Source organism: Amphibalanus amphitrite, unplaced genomic scaffold (assembly GCF_019059575.1).
Source record: "Amphibalanus amphitrite isolate SeventyFive unplaced genomic scaffold, NRLGWU_Aamphi_draft 000071F_arrow, whole genome shotgun sequence".
NCBI classification, from domain to species: domain Eukaryota; kingdom Metazoa; phylum Arthropoda; class Thecostraca; order Balanomorpha; family Balanidae; genus Amphibalanus; species Amphibalanus amphitrite.
Window position 1 is genome coordinate 888,303 of NW_024881567.1, and position 19,123 is coordinate 907,425.

At 48.2% G+C, this 19,123-nt stretch overlaps 1 protein-coding gene across 1 annotated transcript; it reads right to left on the bottom strand.

Annotated features, from left to right (window-relative positions):
- Positions 1 to 3,076: 3,076 nt before the first annotated feature.
- Positions 3,077 to 18,215, bottom strand: LOC122379102. The gene is made up of 4 exons (XM_043361033.1): positions 15,996 to 18,215; positions 15,079 to 15,240; positions 14,286 to 14,808; positions 3,077 to 3,090 (listed from the first exon to the last, which is right to left on the bottom strand). The coding sequence occupies exons 1-4, from the start codon at positions 18,213 to 18,215 to the stop codon at positions 3,077 to 3,079; spliced, it is 2,919 nt and encodes a 972-aa protein (XP_043216968.1).
- Positions 18,216 to 19,123: the final 908 nt, after the last annotated feature.

A 19,123-nucleotide genomic window follows, 5' to 3' on the forward strand; every position in this document is an offset into this window, starting at 1 on the left:
TGGCGTTTTTAGTCAAAAAGTGGTAAATGTTTAAAAAATCGCCAAAAATCAGGGTTTAAAGCAAATTGCAAATTAAGGACATGCATAGACGCAGCTCAACGAGTTCTTTAAAATGGCTATCTCGGATTTTCCATAAAATGCGTTTTTCACCCCTAAAAATTAAAAAACTACATTTTTTGGAAAACAGCTAATAAAATTCAAAATTTTGAGAATTTCGCAAAAACCGGAATATATGTTATAGAGCTCTATTAGAACATTAAATGTCTCAAATTTCAACTTTCTATCTTGATTTTTGACCCCCAAATTGTAAAAAATAGCTCCAACATGCATAGGGCATGGTGACGTCATAAGCATTTTCGTGCATTAGAGGCACTTCTGAACATCGCATGTGAAAACAAATGGCACCACTAGATTCCTGGGACAAAGCTCGTCTAGAAAAGTGCATTTTTATGTCAAAAATAAAAAGTTGAAAAATTGACCTTTTTTCTCAGCCCTCGTTTAGTTATGTATGGTATAAACGATTTTTTATGCTTTCAATGCACATTTATCACCAGCACAGTGACTTGGGGTCACATATAACCATTATCATCGGATTCGGCGTGAAAAATAAGCCATAAAACATGTGTCGCACGCCCATGTAGCAGAAAGTGAAAACCGTGACCTTTCGTGACCTGACCTAACCTTGACCCGTACTTAGTATGACCCCTATACGCACATGGTAGGCGAAGGTGGGGTAAGACGGACCAGCTAAGGTATGAGGCCGCATATCTTGCTACACTGCCCTCGTAATTCATATTATTTATAGTTTTCGGAATGCTCAATCCTTCCTCTGTTGATATGTGTAAAGGCTAATGCGTGGTTCACACCGGGTCCGTAATGACGCCGTAACCGTTACGGACGTAATGAGCTAGAGATTTCTCAAGATTCCCCAAGCATTGTGACTTTTGTAGACGAAGTTGAAATGTGGCAACCAGTCGCCGTAAACTGGCAGCGTCCACCGTACTCGTTACGGAACGTAACAGAAGTTGGGAAAATTGAACTTTTCGGCTCGACCGGCCGCCGTAATGACTTTTATCGACATTTATCTCCAAAACGGTTTGACTGTTTGATGAGTGGTCTTCTTTGGGGAGGGGCTGCATCCTTTCTACCCTGAACTGTGCTATTGATATCACTCATGAGTGCCTGTTACAGCACGTGTCACGTGCGACGAGAGAGGTTCCAAAAGAGCTCGTCATACCATAACTCGGGAACGGCTGAATGGAAACGGTTCAATATTTGTTTGTTGTTTCGGCTGGGTGCACACTACACATCCCGTGACCTTAGGACGATTTCGAATTGCCTCAGCGCGTGCGCACGTGCGCACCCCTTTTTCACATCTCGGGATTGGCTGTGCCAATCGCGCCCATATTTGGTATGCTGAATGACATCATGTTTATATGCAAGTTGCACAGGTTGACAAAAGCATTGATCTGCACGTGCGCACGTGCGTGCCCCTTTTTCATATCTGAAGATCGGCTGGGCCGATCGCGTTCATATTTGGTGTGCTGAATGACACCATGTACATATGAAGATTGAACAGATCGGCAAAGGCATTGGTCTGCACGTGCGCGCGTGCGTACCCCTTTTTGGCATCTTGGGATCGGCTGGGCCGATAGCGCTCATATTAAGTATGCTGAATGACACCAAGTTTATTTGCAGATTGCACAGGTCAGCGAAAGCATTAATCTGCACGTGCGCACGTGCGCACCCCTTTTTCATATCTGGGGATCGGCTGGGCCGAAAGTGCTTATATCAAGTATGCTGAATGATAACATGCTTATATGTAGAATTCACAAGTCGGCAAAGGTATTGATCGGCACGTGCGCACGTACGCACCCCTTTTTCATATCTCGGGATCGGCTGGGCCAATAGCGCTCACATTTGGACTTTGGTATGCTGAATGACACCAGCATATAAAGTATGCAGATTGCAAAGGTCAGCGAGAGTATTGGTCGGCACATGCGCACGTGCCCACCCCTTCTCACATGTTGCGATTGATTGGGCTGGTCTGGGTAGCGGGTAGCGGTCTGCTCGTGTGCAAGTGCGGACCTTTCTACTTGAAAAAATCGTATCAACTCGCGACTGATTTTTAGGCATTATTTCATGTAGGTATGCCTTCAGTATGTCACAACCTACTTTGTATCTCTTGAGTGACGTACATAAAATTCATGTTCCGTCATTACATTTCACTCGTTTATTTAAAGATAACATTTCCTTCGTAGGCCTAGCCTAGCCCTAATCATATAGGTATGTTACAGGTCAAGTTCAAAGTCCACAAAATAAATTCCAATACATAGATTCTCATGCCACGTCTTTTATGCAGTTCTGAGTCAACTTCGCTGCCCATATTGCCCCTGCTAGACTTGATGCTTGGACGGACACTGCACCGCCTCTTCGCAAGCCAATTGAGCAAACTGTACGATGCGTACGTTGATCTTGCCCATGGATAGCAGCGATTCACGAGTGTATAAAATGAACTTCAGCGTTGACCAGCATAGGCATGTTTTCTTGTTTATGCCAAAAAAGGATAAAAGATTATCTGTATAGTATCATGCCCACAATTGTAGTTAATTAACAATGGTATGCCTCCATACAATTATAAACCACTATGCAAAAGTGATAGGAATAAATTTAAAAAGAAGAGAGCAAAACCAATTAAAATTCTGACGCACCGATATTAAGAAACAGCTCTTAGCTTTAGCCCATTTTTCGATTCTTTATAAGCAAAATAGTTTTGGCGCACTTGATTCGAAGGACGGCGCTCAACATGGCAATTCCCGGTGCACACCGAATCCGTAACGAATACGGCGTTACGTCGCCAAAAAATCAAACTACGCATGCGCGTTGCATTGTGCCCTCCACTTTCAAGATACTATTTAATCGCCGACGTATTCATTACGGCACGTAACGGTCATTACGGATCCGGTGTGAACCACGCATAAATTTCAAATTAAAGACGTCTAGGTGGTGGATGCTCTCAAAACAGAATCCGTCTGTGAGTCTGTCTGTCTGTGTGTCCGCACGCCGTGTAGTAGGTTCAATTAACCTCGCCTGCAGGGCAGCCGGTATGCGGTAGGAGGTTGAAATTTGCACACCTTCTATATGACACAATGGGTCAACGCCTTTTCTAGGTTTCCACTCACTGGGGTGCACGGTTGACACGTGGCGCGCGCTGGAAGAACGCCAATGAAATTTTGATCGGTTCTTAAATCTTCATTGAGAGCCGGGGTCGACGACCTTTGTGAACTAAATGCATGCCGATCGGCGGCGGGTGCCTCGCATTGGCGGATGGTGAAATTGACTGTGATAAATAATGGCCAAAGAATGTGTTGATTTTCATTCAATGGGCACAGTTTATTATGCAAGTATAAAAATGAACTGCGCTTGCCGCAATGCGTCACATTGGTCACAACGCGCCATTTTTGCCGCAACTCGCACAGTTTTGTCAAATACGGTCCGATGAGGATAGAATTTGGTGCCAGGCTGCATGCTCCACCAACAGGTTCAGATGCGCCGCGTTTGCCGCAATGCGCCATATTTGTCACCATGCGCCATTTACGACAACTATGATTAAGCGTAATGGAATGGCACGAATGGGAGCAGGGCTAGGAACACTTTAACCCGGCAGTTGCTGGGGTATTTCGCCACCCACCGTTTGCTGGGGGGGGGGGGGCGTTAAACGCCCCCAGCCGATAACTCGAGAACCAATAGGCGCACCGCGCAGCGAAACGCACGAGGCTGCAAACGAAAGAACGCGACGAGACGCTTCAGTTGAGTACTTTAAAGTTGAATTTTGAGGTCACAGGTCGAGTCAAGGTCAGGTCAAACACCTGAAATCGGGCTTTCAGTAGCATGGACTTCAGGACCTCGCAATGGGCGTCTCTCGTCATAAACTCTGTCAAAACGGTGCACAATCCATCATATAAGGCCTACAAGAGTGTCAGCGCCATGTAGGGGTCAGTCAAGCATAGGTCAGGGTCAAGGTCAGGTCAACCAGGTAGGCATATACCCCCGAAAATCAAAACTGATTTTCGCAGCCTGTGACACATGTTTTATGGGTAATTTGGGGCGTAGAACACGATGGTGACATTCATTTTATCATATGTGTACGTGTTTGGCTAAAAAAGGCTTTTTTAGCCAAACACGTACACATATGATAAAAAAAGCTCAATTTAAGAAATGCATGTATCATGGTCGTGAAGTAGTCACGAGAAATTGCCAAGATTCAGTTCAAGATTTTGGAAAATGCGGAACGATAATCAATAATCGAAGATAGCCATTTGATTGTTCATGGTATTGGCAGTCTAATGGCGTTTACGGCATGTGTATATGTCTATTCTGTGATTTTATGATTTTTTGAACATATGCCGTTTTTGGTCGAAAACTCAAAAATCATGACGTCACTAAAACCTCGATATCTCAAAAAATTTTCCGACCGATTTTTTTGAAACTTTGTCATAATAAACTTCAATCAATTCCCTACAGGTACCCAAAATTTGGCGCGCCTGCGGCGCGCCGTTTTTCTGCTATGGCCCGGCGAAAAAAGTGGGGGCGTTTAACGCCCCCCCCCCCAGCAACTCGCGGGTTAAATAGTAAAGGCATGGATGAGATAATAATAGATTGGTGTCTTCGCAGTTTTTGGCGACATTGAGCTCAGGCTTGCCATCTAGCGAGAGAATTATCGTAAGTTAGGAGCAAGCCGAGTGAGCGCCGCTGATTAGCATTGTGACACACGGGAGTGTGGTGTAGTAGCGGGCTTGTTGTGCAATTTTTCAAAAGGTTACGTCTATATGTTACAGGCCGTATGAAAACCCAGTCCGTTTGCAAACGGCCTGAAAAAGCCGGCCGTTTGCAAACCGCCTGAAATATCAGGCCGTATGAAAACGGCCTAGGCAGTTTGAAACGGCCTAGACAGTTTGACAGACAGTATATGTCAGTAAAAGCGAAGAAATTAATAGATTTATGTGCAGCGTCAGTAATAAGATAAGCAGTTCAATGTTATTTCTTCATTAAATCGTGAAACAGGGAAATATTGAAGATTTCGCCAGCACGTGTCGTTTTCGCTATTTTTTCACATGAGTCTTTACTTGGCCTAAATCAAACAAATTGCCCGATCAAAGAACAAAACGAACGTTAAGTACTTATCTATAAGTCTAATGAAAAGGTTGAACGGAATTGCTAACGTCATTGCCGCTCAATATGTCATTCAAGACGCTCTATGAAAAGGACCCAACCAGTGCTGCGTAGTCGATGAAATTTCAGTGACTTTGGCTCCAACTCCGATTCCGGTATCCAGATATCGACTCCGACTCTTCCGGGCAGAACTGCGATTCACACAGACTCCGACTCTGACTCCGACTCTGCAGCCCTGGTAAGTCTGTGAAGTCGATGACTTTTCGGTGACGTTCGACTCATACTCCGACTACAGCTTTTAAAAATCAACCGACTCCGAGTCGAAACTGAACCGCTGGCTCTGACTACAATTCCGCAGCCCTGGTCCAAGATAGACGCCTAAAACAACTTTGATGTGTGATCTTCGTCGTACGTACATTGTTAATGTTATTTTAAACAAGGGGTGGAAAAGGGAGACGTAGCCTTTACAAACAAGGATCTCCTGTTGCGGATCAATCAGCTGCTGGAACAGAAAGGCATAAACACCACGCATCTCATTTCCTCGTTTTCTTTACGACTCTGCACCAATGTAAGCACTGATCAATGCAGTGCGAGCATCGATGTAACATTTGTGTACAAAGTTTGAGTGTTATCCGCCCAGCCGTTCTTGAGATATGGAAGCGGCACCCCGCACGTGCGCACGTGCAGTAGCACCCTTATAGTGACACATGGAAATGCATTGGCCACTGGGTGCCTAACTATTAACGAAGTTTTACTGTAATGGGACAAGCCATTGCGGAGTTATTTTATGTGGAACAATTTCGACACCCCTAAGTTGGCACTTGGCACGTGCCGTAACAATTAACTAAGATGAAGAAAATCGAGCGAAATTCGGAGAAGAAGAAATAAGCCTACCAAATATGTATGACATATTGTCAAACTGCTGTACCATTTTGAGTAAATGACCATTGAAAAGGTCATACAAGCCGATGGGACCGGGCGTTTCAATACACACCGTCTTACGCATTTTATTGTCGTTATTACCTAAATGCTGCTTGACATTTTTGGCTTTCAAGCATTTAAGACATTTTTATCGTCTCAAGTCCAGTAAGATTACCTCCAACTCGTGGGAATATGCACTTCAAGCCAACTATAGTTCGTTTTTTTTTCAAAAGGACTATGGCTCCAAGTATGTTTTTCGAAAAAGCACGCGTTTTAGCCACGGACGTATAAATAAACTGGACTGACAATCCCAATGGACCTCCTATGGAAGATAGTGAAGCCGACAAGGCGCCATTTTACGTTGCCAAAAAACCGTGCTCTGGAAGGTCATCGAGCCAATACAATTAGAATTGCGTCCAAACGGATGATCGGATCGAGATGCTGGTGGTACCGTTCGACGGGTAATTCCTTGAGGCAGGTGATGATGGATGTCACATGTCACCCGGTGTCACATGGCGCGTGCCAGGTGCCGACAAACTTACAAAGGGCAAAAACCTTTAAGCGACGCTTCAAATCAAACGAAGGGTGGCACAAGTGCCAAACTCACACGCCACATGTCCCAGTGTTCGACCACTAACATATGGTATGCTCGGCATCAGGGGGTGCGGAATGCACGCGCTAGTGGCGAAAAACATGTTTTGAGGAGGCATCCTACGATTCCGGAAAACCTTGAACTAGGCACACCAAATTTGGTACACTGACACTGCTGGACACGCGCTTTAAGGTGCTGTACAAATAGGCGTGCTGTGGTACACGTTGCACGTGCTGTGCACGTGCAAACCTTTTGATGTTGCACTCCAGGTGTCACATATGCGGGTAGGGCGGGTAGCGCTGGCAAGCTCAAAGTGCCAAATTTACACAGGCCACCCAGAATGTATTCCAGCATAGTTATTGAGCATATCCATCTCCTGGTGGCCCCAAAGGTGCGCTCTGCACGTGCAAAAAATTATCCGCGCCGGGCGGTGGGGATGATCGGACACCCAATGTGGATTTATGTAAATATCTCGAAAACGGCGTCGTGTAGCGCCGCCGTTTTCGGCACACCTCTTCATACATCTTTTTCACAAATGCTGCATAACTTTCAGAGTTAGGTCGCTCAAGGTTAGGTCACCAGGTTACGTCCAAGTGGCCTTACCTTAGAAAAATTATAATGCCCGTCATAGCTTCACAGACTATACAATCGGCTTAAAACGTGCAGCAATTGATAAGATCAACAGTATATACGTAGAGTACCTACCTCTACCTCGAAATTTCAATATCACTGACCTAGGGTTCTGTTGATTTTGCGACCTCAGACCACCAGCACGGCAAATCATTTATTTTGTCAAATTCGGGTTCCTAAACCTTTTGCTACCCAGCAACGCAAATTTACGCCTCAATCGCCGGCCAGCGCAGCATAGGCATCTTTGTTATCTATGTACGTTGTTTGCACCTGCAGTAATACTGTACCGCAATAACCATTATCTTCATCTTTCACCCATAGATGGCAGTAGCAAAGCGCCTGCATCTATGCTGTGTCGCAGTGCTCTTAAAATACGAGCTGAGCAATGAGCATTGAGGAAGCAAGTGATATTGAAATCATAGGCGGCGGAACGAGGGGGCACCGGGGCACCGTGCCCCCCTTTGATTTTGGCATTTTAACATAGCCCTTTCCATGCAACGCCCTATGGGCGTTGCATGGAAAGAATGGGACCAAAAGTCGGCAGTGTCCCCCTTTAATTGAAGATGTTCCGCCGCCACTGATTGAAATTCCGAGGTAGAGGTACTCTACGTATATACTGTTGCTCTTATCAATCGCTGCACGCTTTATACCGATTGTTTAGTCTGCGTAGCTATGACGGGCATTATAACTTTTCCTAAGGTAAGGTCACTTGGACGTAACCTGATGACCTAACTTTGAGTGACCTAAGTCTGAAAGTTACGCAGCATGTGTGAAAAGATGTATGAAAAGGTGTGCCAAAAACGGCGGCGCTACACAACGCAGTTTTCGAGATATTTACATAAATCCACATGGGGTGTCCAAGCAACCTCACCGGACCTCACCGCCCGGCGCGGATAATTTTTTGCACGTGCAGAGCGCACCTTTGGGGGCCACCAAGAGATGGATATGCTCAATAACTATGCTGGAATGCATTCTGGGTGGCCTGTGTAAATTTGGCACTTTGAGCTTGCCAGCGCTACCCGCCTTACCCGCATATGTGACACAGAGTGCAACATCAAAAGTTTTGCACGTGCACAGCACGTGCACCGTGTACCCCAGCACGCCTATTTGTACAGCACCTTAAAGCGCGTGTCCAGTAGTGTCAGTGTGCCAAATTTGGTGTGCCTAGGTCAAGGTTTTCCGGAATCGGAGGATGCCTCCTCAAAACATGTTTTTCGCCACTAGCGCGTGCATTCCGCACCCCCTGATGCCGAGCATACCATATGTTAGTGGTCGAACACTGGGACATGTGACTTCTGAGTTTGGCACATGTGCCGCCCTTCGTTTGATTTGAAGCGTCGCTTAAAGGTTTTTGCCCTTTGTAAGTTTGTCGGAACGTGGCACGCGCCATGTGACACCGGGTGACATGTGACATCCATCATCACCTGCCTAAAGGAATTACCCGTCGAACGGTACCACCAGCATCTCGATCCGATCATCCGTTTGGACGCAATTCTAATTGTATTGGCTCGATGACCCTCCAGAGCACGGTTTTTTGGCAACGTAAAATGGCGCCTTGTCGGCTTCACCTGAATGGAGGTGGTTGCTGGTCCAGTTTATTTATACGTCCGTGGTTTTAGCGAGCAAAACGAGCAAAAACTGAACTTGAGAAACTCGAACGTCGCCTTATTTTAACATATGAATTATTCCCGATAATTTCTATCCGTGCGTTTTGGAACCAGATTTGAGAACAGTGGTGACGTCATGCTGTCGAACTTGTCTTGCAATGTAGCGTATAACTATCATGGACGAAACCGCTTACTCGATTATAACCTCGGCAACAGTGAAAAACGAAGTTCCCCCAAATTCGTCGAAACCAGCCCTCTGTTCGGGTCCGCGCAAAATATTTTGCTGAGTGTGAAGTCACACATGCGATGATGTCAGCCGCCTGGCTCCGCCCATGCTCCGCCCCCTCTCCGCCGGCCTGCAAAGCCGAGGGCCACGCGACACGCGGCGAACCGTGGCGCGGATGGACTGGTGTGTTTCGTTCAATTACTGAGTAAAATGCGTTCAAATGTGGTTAATAGCAATGTGCCACTGAAAAGAAAGATAATGATACCAAAATAACACCATACTAACCACTTACAATAAGAAATATATGAGGGTAAACTTTAATCCGCGCCACTTTCGCCTCCTGCAGCTACTATTTTCTTCTTGCGCAAAACTGAAAGATTTTGCGCGAGCCTACGTCACACGTGTGACGTCATACGCCGAAGGGCGGAGCTTGGCATCCGAGAGACCTCAACTGCGCATGCGTGGTGCAAAATTTTGCAATAGGATGCGCTGCCCGAACAGGGCTCTGGTCCCATCGTACGGACATTGAGTGCCTGCTGCCACCAGTGACGTCATCATAGTATGCTGATTTTTCAGGACACAATTTCCAGGTACTTACCGTGCACAATTTGAAATCGAATATTTTTTCGGTAAGAAATTCTTGGCCAGACGCTGAAGCTGCCAAAACTCACGTGAGAGCTTCGATTAGGAACTTGGAGCCAGCGTCCTTTTGAAAAAAAAAACGAACTATAACACACCACACCCACGTGTGTCATAATGCTGAGAGATGGCGTTCACTCGCCTTGCTCCTAACTTACGATAATTCTCTCGCTGGATGGCAGGCCTGATCCCAATGTCGCGGGTCCCAATGTTAATTTCCACGAGACACCAATCCAGTGTTATATCATCCATGGTAAAGGTAGACAAGCGGCAAGCCGCTTGCTTCGCGTTGCGAGGATATGGTTTGCGCTTAATTGTCCAGTTCGAGTAAGAAAAGTTTTGTGTAATAGTGACTTCTAGAAGCCTTGATGTACGCGAAAAGGTGAATGATGGGGCCCAAATGGATAAAATTCAAATAAATGGGTCATTTCAGGTCACATGGGTCACAGTGGGCCACGCTAGGTCAGTTTTAGTCACCTCAGGTCACCTTTGGTCATGACAGGTCACTGGGATCCCTTCAGGTCACGATAGGTCAGGTCAGGTCACAGGGGTGAGCTCAGGTCACGATAGGTCAGACCAGGTCACTTACATTACGTTAGAGCAGGTCAATTAGGTCACGATGGGTCAGGCCAGGTCAATGGTTGCTTGGCCAGGTCACGTGTCACGACCATATCACGTGTCACATTGGGTTGCAACATCACTACCCTTACCTAGCCCAAACTAACCGAACCTAAACTAACCTAAACTAACCCAACCCAACCTGACCCGACTGGACATAACCTGACCTATATAGGATGTTGGTGTAGATAAGACTGTAATCAGCCCCCACCAAATCTTCATCTGGCGTCGGCATTTTGCTACTGATGACGCCATTCCTAGCAACCGAGCGTCCCTAGCAACCGAAAGTGAAGACGTTTCACCTTCAACAAACGATCGTCAGCTAACTTCGTTAGCAACAAAGAAATGAAATTTATGAATAGTATGTTGTGAAAATAACTTATGATAATAATTAAATCATGATCGTTAATGATAAAATCCATACTTATTACTTAGTAAAGCTTACGATACATCAAATTCGTAACGTGTGCAAAAATGTCTGACCCCAGGTCACTTATGGTCAGGTCACCAGGCAAAGTGAAGTGACCATGTATCTAAGAACTTTGTGATTCAGTCATTCCTAAATTATACATTCCAGTAGCTTGAAACTCAGGGTACGTACCTATTACATGGGGGAATCAGTACCAACAATTTGTTTCTCTCAGAATTTGGATATGTGTGACCTAAGGTCAAGTGAATTTTGTGACCTCTCCATTATACGTAAATCAAAGGGAACAAATTGAAATGCCTTTCTTTTGGCTTAAAACACCCTCAAACATCAAGAAACACAGGTGAACATGACACACTAAACCGAAGAAATGCTTCTATGACCCGTTTATGGCGTTTATGCCCCTGAGGTCATTTCAGGTCATGAAACGTCTCCAACGTTTTTTGACAATACATTACTTTAGATAGAAATATGCTAGACAGCTGAAACGACCATTAATGTGTTCCGCTCAGCAATACAAATCGAATGGCATCCAACATGACCTTTTCTGTGACCTTGACCCGAGGTCAAATTCTTAACCCACGCGCTTATAGGGGAGGGGGGGTCGACCGGACCCCCTCCCCTCCGTTTTTCGCGAATACCTAACTCGCGTAAAAAGCCGCCGATCGCCACAAAACTTTCAGTACCCTCGAGGTAATTACCTAATTTTAAATCTACCCTAAAAATATGACGCTGACCAAATTGACCTTTGACCTGTAACCTATTCCGAGAGACCATGCTTGGCCGGAATCGCGATTCTGCGTATGTCAGCTCACATTATCCGCGCGATTGCAGTGTTTTTGTGGTTTCAAACATTTTAACATGTGAAATGATATTGGTCCCATGCATTATTGTGGGTGTCAAGGTCGCCTGAAGGTCAGGTCAGGTTATTGACCTTTGATGACCTCGGTTCACTTTTTTCGAGTTTTACATGTTTCCGAGCTAGTTTTTGGAGCTGATTTCGAATTTAGCAGTTCTTTCAACAACTTCGAAGTAGTTTTGGTGCCTTCGTAACATGTTACGAAGCTGTCAGTGGCGGTTGACACCTACAATGAATACCCGGCTGGACCCCTGCTGGGTGACCTTCACCTGACCTGACCTGGCCTAAATGCATGAAGACATCATCTGTGATCAAAACTAACATGATATTCCGATTCGTGATCAGCACCGCGAAAAACCTCACAGCAGGTTTTTACGACATTCTAACAGGTCCAGATTTTCCCGACTTTTGGGTCATTGACCTGACCTGGCAGGTCAACCGATGAGCTAGGACCTTAAATTGGGTATCATCGGCTTGCTCTCGTCAAGGGCAACACGCTCTTTTTTATGCGAGGCTCTAGCTCAATCAGTGGCCAAACGGCGAGGGTTTAATTAACCTTTTCCGGTCAATTTTATCTGACCTTGACCACGTTGCTCGAATTCGGAATTTTAGGGCATACTTCTGATGCGCCTCGCCTTGGTGAAACTCTTCCAACGCCACCTCGCACGTGTCGCTACGATGCTTAGCTTCGGAAATATACATAAATATATCGTTCCGCACGTACGCGTAGCACAAAGTGTAATATCAAAAGGTTTCCACGTGCGAAGCATGTGGACAGTGCACATCAGCACACCTATTCGTACAACGCCTTTAAAGGGACTATCCCACCTTTAACATGGGGTTTGAGTTGAGATAGCCAAGTTTGCGGCGAGGTTCAGAAACCACTATCTATCTAGGTTGCAACCCCCGCGGCCTCTTGGTGTTGAAGAAATTCGTTCCCTTCATTTGAAAATGGGCCTTGCGCAAGGCCCTATCTTCAACATGGAGCGACCGTTAGTGTGACGTCACCTCGTTTAGTCATTCTGATTTAAATGGGTTTGTTCGTTGAAAAATCGCTTAAAATTTGGTCTGAACTTTGTTGTGGTGCCTAGAGAGTAAAAAAAAGCAGCTTTATGACAGTAAGGTGGCCTGGGGAAGGAGGTAATTTTGGGCTGTGACGTCACATATTTGAAAGTTTGTGTTTGGAATATGGGAAGCCTAAGATGTTTAATGAAAAATAAATGCCAGAACCGTGTTCCTGGTCATCCAATCTATAAAGTCGGGTACAATTTAACTGGTTTTAACGACATTTTAGAAGGTGGGATAGTTCCATTAAGCGTTTGTCCATGTTGTGTCATTGTGCCGAGTTTTAGGTGTGCTTAGGTCAAAGTTTTCGGACATCGGAGAATGCCTCATCAAAACATGTTTTTCGCTCCGAGCATGTGCAATATGTATCTCTCGGTGCCGATTATTCCATATGTCAGTGGTTTGGTACCGGGATATGTGACCTACAAATTTGGCACCTGGACCTCCCTTGGATTGGCTTAAAGCTTCGATAAAAGGTTTTTGTTCTCAATGTGTTTGTCGGCAAGTCACACGTGACAGAGAGTGACCCGGGACCTATACCATCACCTGCCTCCAGAAATGGCACGTCAAACGGCACCACCATCACCTCGATCCGATCATCCATTTAAAAATAATTACACATTTATTTGCTTTACAACGTTTCACAGCACAGATTGTTGGCGCCGCATTGTCGGCGCCACTATCTTCCATGGGAGGTCCCTTCGAATAGCCAGTCCAGTTTATTTATACGTCTATTAATTTTTACCAAATTATCTGATTTAGTAGTATCGTAAAACATTTATTTTTCTTTTCATATCATCTGTTCCAATTGAAAACAAGTCCATGGTGCCTTACTTTACATTTCCAGCAATTATTTTCACAAAATCAGATACTTGGCAATGGATTGCCCTCCCTTCAAATTTAGTTTCAACTAGGACTGTCTAGTAGGATACTAGGAAAAATATTCCAAGCACCAGTGACGTCACAATTTGTCCAAATGTCCAACCTTATGTTCTAGTAATCTTGACTGCAATATAGTGGCAAGCAGGAATAAGTCATGCAAGGGATAATATCTTGTAAGGGATGTGCTTGGTTCGCGTCGGAGATAAATTTGTTTTCGAAAGATATTTGATTCATATTGATGGGTCAGCTGGAAGCGGATACCTATAATCGGAAACGCTCCTAGGAAAATTTTGGCTAAAGAGCTTTGTTGGGTAAAATTTGGGTGACATGGGGTCAGGCTGGTCACATGGGTTACCTCCAGTCAAGCCTGCTCACAGGGCTACACTGAGTCAGACCAAGACACCCCATTTCACCATGATTTATGATAAACAAATATAGATAGACAAAAGTCAATATATTTGGTTAATTTTGTTTCAAATTTCGCCCACAATCAACACTGCCTGAAGACTTCTTTGTCTGACCCTGGCTCCGGTTGATAGTCATTCCGAAGGCTACACTCAAATGGAACTGTAGCCTCCGGAATGAAAACCCCAGGCCAGAGTCAGACGAAGATTCGAGTGGGATGCGCGGAACGAACACACTCTCACCTCGAGCAGGGCCGGTCAGCACGCTCAGCTCGAGGACGTCGTCAGCCAGGGTTTTGACCACGCACAGTGTACCTTTAACAGCGCGCGGTGCGTCCAAGTTGCGCATGAGAAGAACCGGTGCGCCAGCTTTCAGGCGAATTTTGTGAGGTGGTAGGCCGGAAATTTCTATCTTATTCAGTACCTCCGCTGTTAATGGCACGGTGTTTGTGTCGGTCATGGTGTCGACGCTGTCATACACCTTCTCTTGTCCTGGCATACTCTCCATGACGTGGTCGTTGATGATTTTAGCATCCGAATTGAGGACTGTCAGAATAGTGCGCTCTTCGAGCCACTCAAGATTTTGACAATTTTGGGCCAGATCGGGGTAGATGCGCTCGGCCAGCTCGGCGAGTGATCGCGCCGGGCTGAGCACCGTTGGCGGAACCGTCACGCTGTCGAGTGTGCCAGGGCATAGAGGAAGCCGGCCGGAACCGAGCTGCGACAGGAAGGTGGCATACTCGCCGGCCTCTAGGTCACCCTGTAACTGCACGCACATGTTTGTACGCAGCGTGAGACATGTCACATACTGCCACAGCGGGGATGCTTTGAGGCATGCACCGACAACCTGATGCCGCGCACCACCCTTAACGACCGGCAGGATCTGTTGCCAATCACCGGCAAACATAGTCAGCAGACCGCCGAACGGCCGGTCGGTGCCCCTTAAAGGGACTATCCCACCTTTAACATGGGGTTTGAGTTGAGATAGCCAAGTTTGCGGCGAGGTTCAGAAACCACTATCTATCTAGGTTGCAACCCCCGCGGCCTCTTGGTGTTTATCGCAGCTGGCGCGGCCCTCGATGGTGATGAGTGCGAAGAGGCACCTCAGCTGCCGGGGGAAGGTGATTTCGGCTGCCTCCGCCATGGCCCGATGCCAGTGCTGGCCGTCCTCCAGCAGACCGAGCACCGAGCAGGCCTCCTGAAAGGTGTCACGCACTTGACCGTTGACAGTGCGGAGCAGGGTATATTGGTGCGGAGCGCCTCAAATGAGCGCGGCCCCCGCACGTTGTGCAGGAGAAGGCGCAGGAAGAAGCGTTCCCCGGCGCGTGGGCTCACCGCGTAAACACGGCCGAGAGCCCGTGCGGAGAATATCCCCGGCACGTTTGGATGTGGTGCTCCCCGCCGCCGCCGCCTCCAGCTTTTTGTCGCCGTCTGCCTTGTATAGTACCTGGGGACTTCATGGTAGAGCAGAGTACATAGCGGCGAACTCGTCCTCTGCGCAGATGTTAAAGAAGCTGGTCAGCTTGGACTGCTCCTGCCTGTCAATCACTTGCCGTAGATGGTCGTCGGCGTGGAACCTTACCAATCGGTCTTGACCGCCAAGGTGGACGGGCAGCAGTGTTTCATTTTTCAGACTTTTTGGTGGCAAATCACACCTAATGGGGACAATGTTTTCATCCTAAAATATGAATGACCGACTTTACTTCATCTCTGAAAAAGTTTCATGTATTCCCAACAGCCAGTTTACATATCCCTTGACAGTTGATGCACCCACATCCTTTTGTTTCACACCCTGTCAAGATCCTGACATGAAATCCTGGTTCATCAGTTGGCATAGAAATTGGCATTACACCATTTTGCAAAAATACTTGTTATTTACTTCCTTTTTTATCATCCTAGGATTTTTTTTCTTCATCGGCACACCCAACCAATCTCCAATTTTAGAACACTGACGGGCAGCGCTTCTACTGTGGGCAGGTGCTCATGGATCGGGTTCTGGAGCAGGCGCCAGGCGGCCTCCATGGCGCTCAGATAGCGGCCCTGCTGAAAGGTCGCTATCTCGTCGACCACCGCCGGCTCACCTGGTGCCACCGCGAACATGACCTGGTCGCTTCCCTTCGTCACGTACTTGAGGACGTAACGAATGCAGGTGAAGGCATGGGTGACGAGCTCCACATTGACGTGGCACTGCAGTGCGCGGCTGAGTAGGGGATTGTATGGCACAATCCAGCGGTTGTCCACAGTGATAGGACCACCGGGTCGGCCGGTGGGATGCACGGTGCGCCCGCCGTCCAGCGGGCTGCGGCGGCGGTACTGCGGGTACCCCGTGTCGTTCACCTCGGTGACAGCGGCGAACTGCTTCGGGTATCGCTTTGTGCAGGCGCCATCAGCCATGCACGGGGCCGCTGGCCGGTGGGCACCGCACGGGCCGTGCACCATATTGCTGGTGACGACAGCATGGAGCTCTGGCTCTGTTATCGGGTCTGGGATCTCGGCCGAGACGAACAGGTCGGCGGTGTCAGGCCGAGGCTTGTCGTCTGGCTCCAACCACAGGACGATATGGGCATGAGGGAGGCCGCGCTTCTGCCACTCGATGCAGCTGATGAAGGCACGGACCTGACCGAAGACCGCGCCGTCTCGGAACAGGTGCAGGAGGCCGCGCAGCTTCTGGCGAAAAAACTTGTGACACCACTTCTGGATGGTCAGAAGGCTGCTGTCCCGGGTACAGGCGTCGCAGGGTGTCCTTAATTTCCGCCCACATTGGATTGCACGTGACCGTAGGTCGCCACCTCCAAACTCGCGAACGTACGCCATGGCATCGTTGAGCTTGGCGACCATGTAGCGGGCGCTGCCGGTAAAGGATGCCGGCAGCACGATGCGTCCGACATCAGCGCCGTGCTCGTCACCGGCGTGAATGGCGTCCGTCAGGCCGCGCAGCGTCTCTGTCCTCAGTGCCGGCTGGTGTTGGCGCAGGTAGCAGAGGCGGTCCGATTCGATTTTCGCGAAGGCGTCCACCAGTAGCTGCTGAAAGAGTGACTGGCCTCTGGCGATCAAATTGAAATGGCCTGGACGATAGCGCATATGGAAAGCGTAGTACTCTGTTGCTGTTATGTTCATGGCGTGCTTCATTTCTAGGGACCAGCCGTCGGTGCCGTGAGGGTGTAACAGCACGTAGTGCAGGGGGTCGTAACTGCGGTGATATTCATTAATGCGTTCCACACCGCCGTCTCGGTGGTGCAGAACGATGTCGCGGACGCCATGCGGCTCATCGGGCATTAGGACTGCCATCTCGCCGGTCTCCGGCAAGTTGAAGCGGCGCTGGTGTTCCGTGGCGGGCCGACGCTGTGCGCTCAGAACGATTCTGAGTGGTTGGTCCTCTCGGCGCACCAGCTCAAATGCCGAGCGAAGCCCGCGCACGTAGATGTTGTTGTCGTGCAGCATCTCCTGCAGCTGCTGAAGCACTTCTGGATGCATATTCTCGTACAGGTCCATCCGTGCTTCCAGCTCCCTGTCGTAGAAGTAAATCTGCAGGTACTCCGGCTGAGCGCCCTCCGCCGGCAGCAGGCTCCCGATACGGTGGCACACGGTGCCGTGCACGGTGAACACGGGGTTCCAGCCTGGCTGTCGCACCTGCTGGCAGCCCATGCTAGCCAGCTGGAAGGCGCTATTAAACGTTCTGAGATGCTGTGTGAAGTGCCGATGGTGTGGCGACTCTGGCGAGAAGAGCTGACACAGCACCTCAGGCGGTGGTGGGTGGAACGGTGGAGCCACCTTGCCGGAGTGACAGCAGGCGCCGGGCGACTCCTGCCGCCAGCGGAGCGCGCCGCAGTGAGCACAAACGACCTCCATCTGGCCCAGCTGCAGGCGAGGTGGCGCCACGTACGCCTCGCGGCTGTACAGCTTGTGTGGCGCACGGCGGCGGAGCTCCTCCCGCTGCAGGCGGTGCCGCTCGGCGTCTGCTGCCAGGAACGCGGCGCGGTCCTCCCGCTGCCGATCAGCGGCGTGACGGGCGGCGTCCTCTGCGAGTCGCTGCTGGCGCTCAGGAGTCGTCTCTCGGTCTCGGGCGGCGGCTTGGCGGGCGGCCTGCTGCTCAATTCGCTGCACGCGCTCTTCCGCGGTCTCAGCTGCTCGCGCCACCCTTTTCCGCGCAGCGTCCCCGGAATAGTCTCTCATACGCTTTGCCGAGGGAAGGCCTCGATTAGCGCCCTGAAAAGGCACAAAGAAAACAGCTATAATGCATAAAAATTAAATCACGCCCGGGTGGGCTTCTCAGCCAACTTCGCCATGGTGAGGGCCTTTTTGGCCACAACACGTTATCTCGGAAAGTAAGCAAGCTAGAAGGACGCGGTAAATAACAATGGATGGCCCACTATAAGATATTTTGGAATTTAAAAAGTCATTTTCGTTCAGGTCATCGCTGAGGCCGCTGAAGGTCACCAAAGATAAGAATAACGCGACATTTTGGTCCCGATTTTGACAACTTTTCACTAACCAAAGCGAGGCATAAGTAAGGAACTAATAAAGCTACAGCGCTGCCGAAACGCGCATTCGATAGCTCTTTGAAAGACCTTTCTGAACATTACTCTCAGATTTGACCTAAGCTCAATGGTTTAGCCTCCAGAGGCTAAAAACTCAAAATTGAACGTTTTTGCGGGAGGTTTCTCTGTAATAACTGTCCACTCCAAGCTTGTATTACACTGATTTTACTGGCATCGCGGTTGTCTCGTCGAGACGCGTCGAATGAACTATAAGTTGACCTTGAAAGGGCGACATAAAAATTTGACTTCAGGTCAAGGTCACGGATCAGGCCATGTTGTATTACATTCGATTCGTCTTGTGTTAAACACATTTGGCTGGAGACTTCCACACGCGGATAAGTCGCGTGTAAGTGCTTTGCGGGTAAGCTGGCGTTTATCTCGCGTTTAAGTCGGCGGGTAACTTTGCCCGGAGACTTCCATCTGCGGGTAAATAGTTTGTTCGCTAAGTTAGCGAACGAACTTACACGCGAGCCACCCCATGTATTAAGTTCGCGGATATCTTTTCGGTGGTTGTTTTTTGGTTCTTAGGTGGTTTTGAAAGTT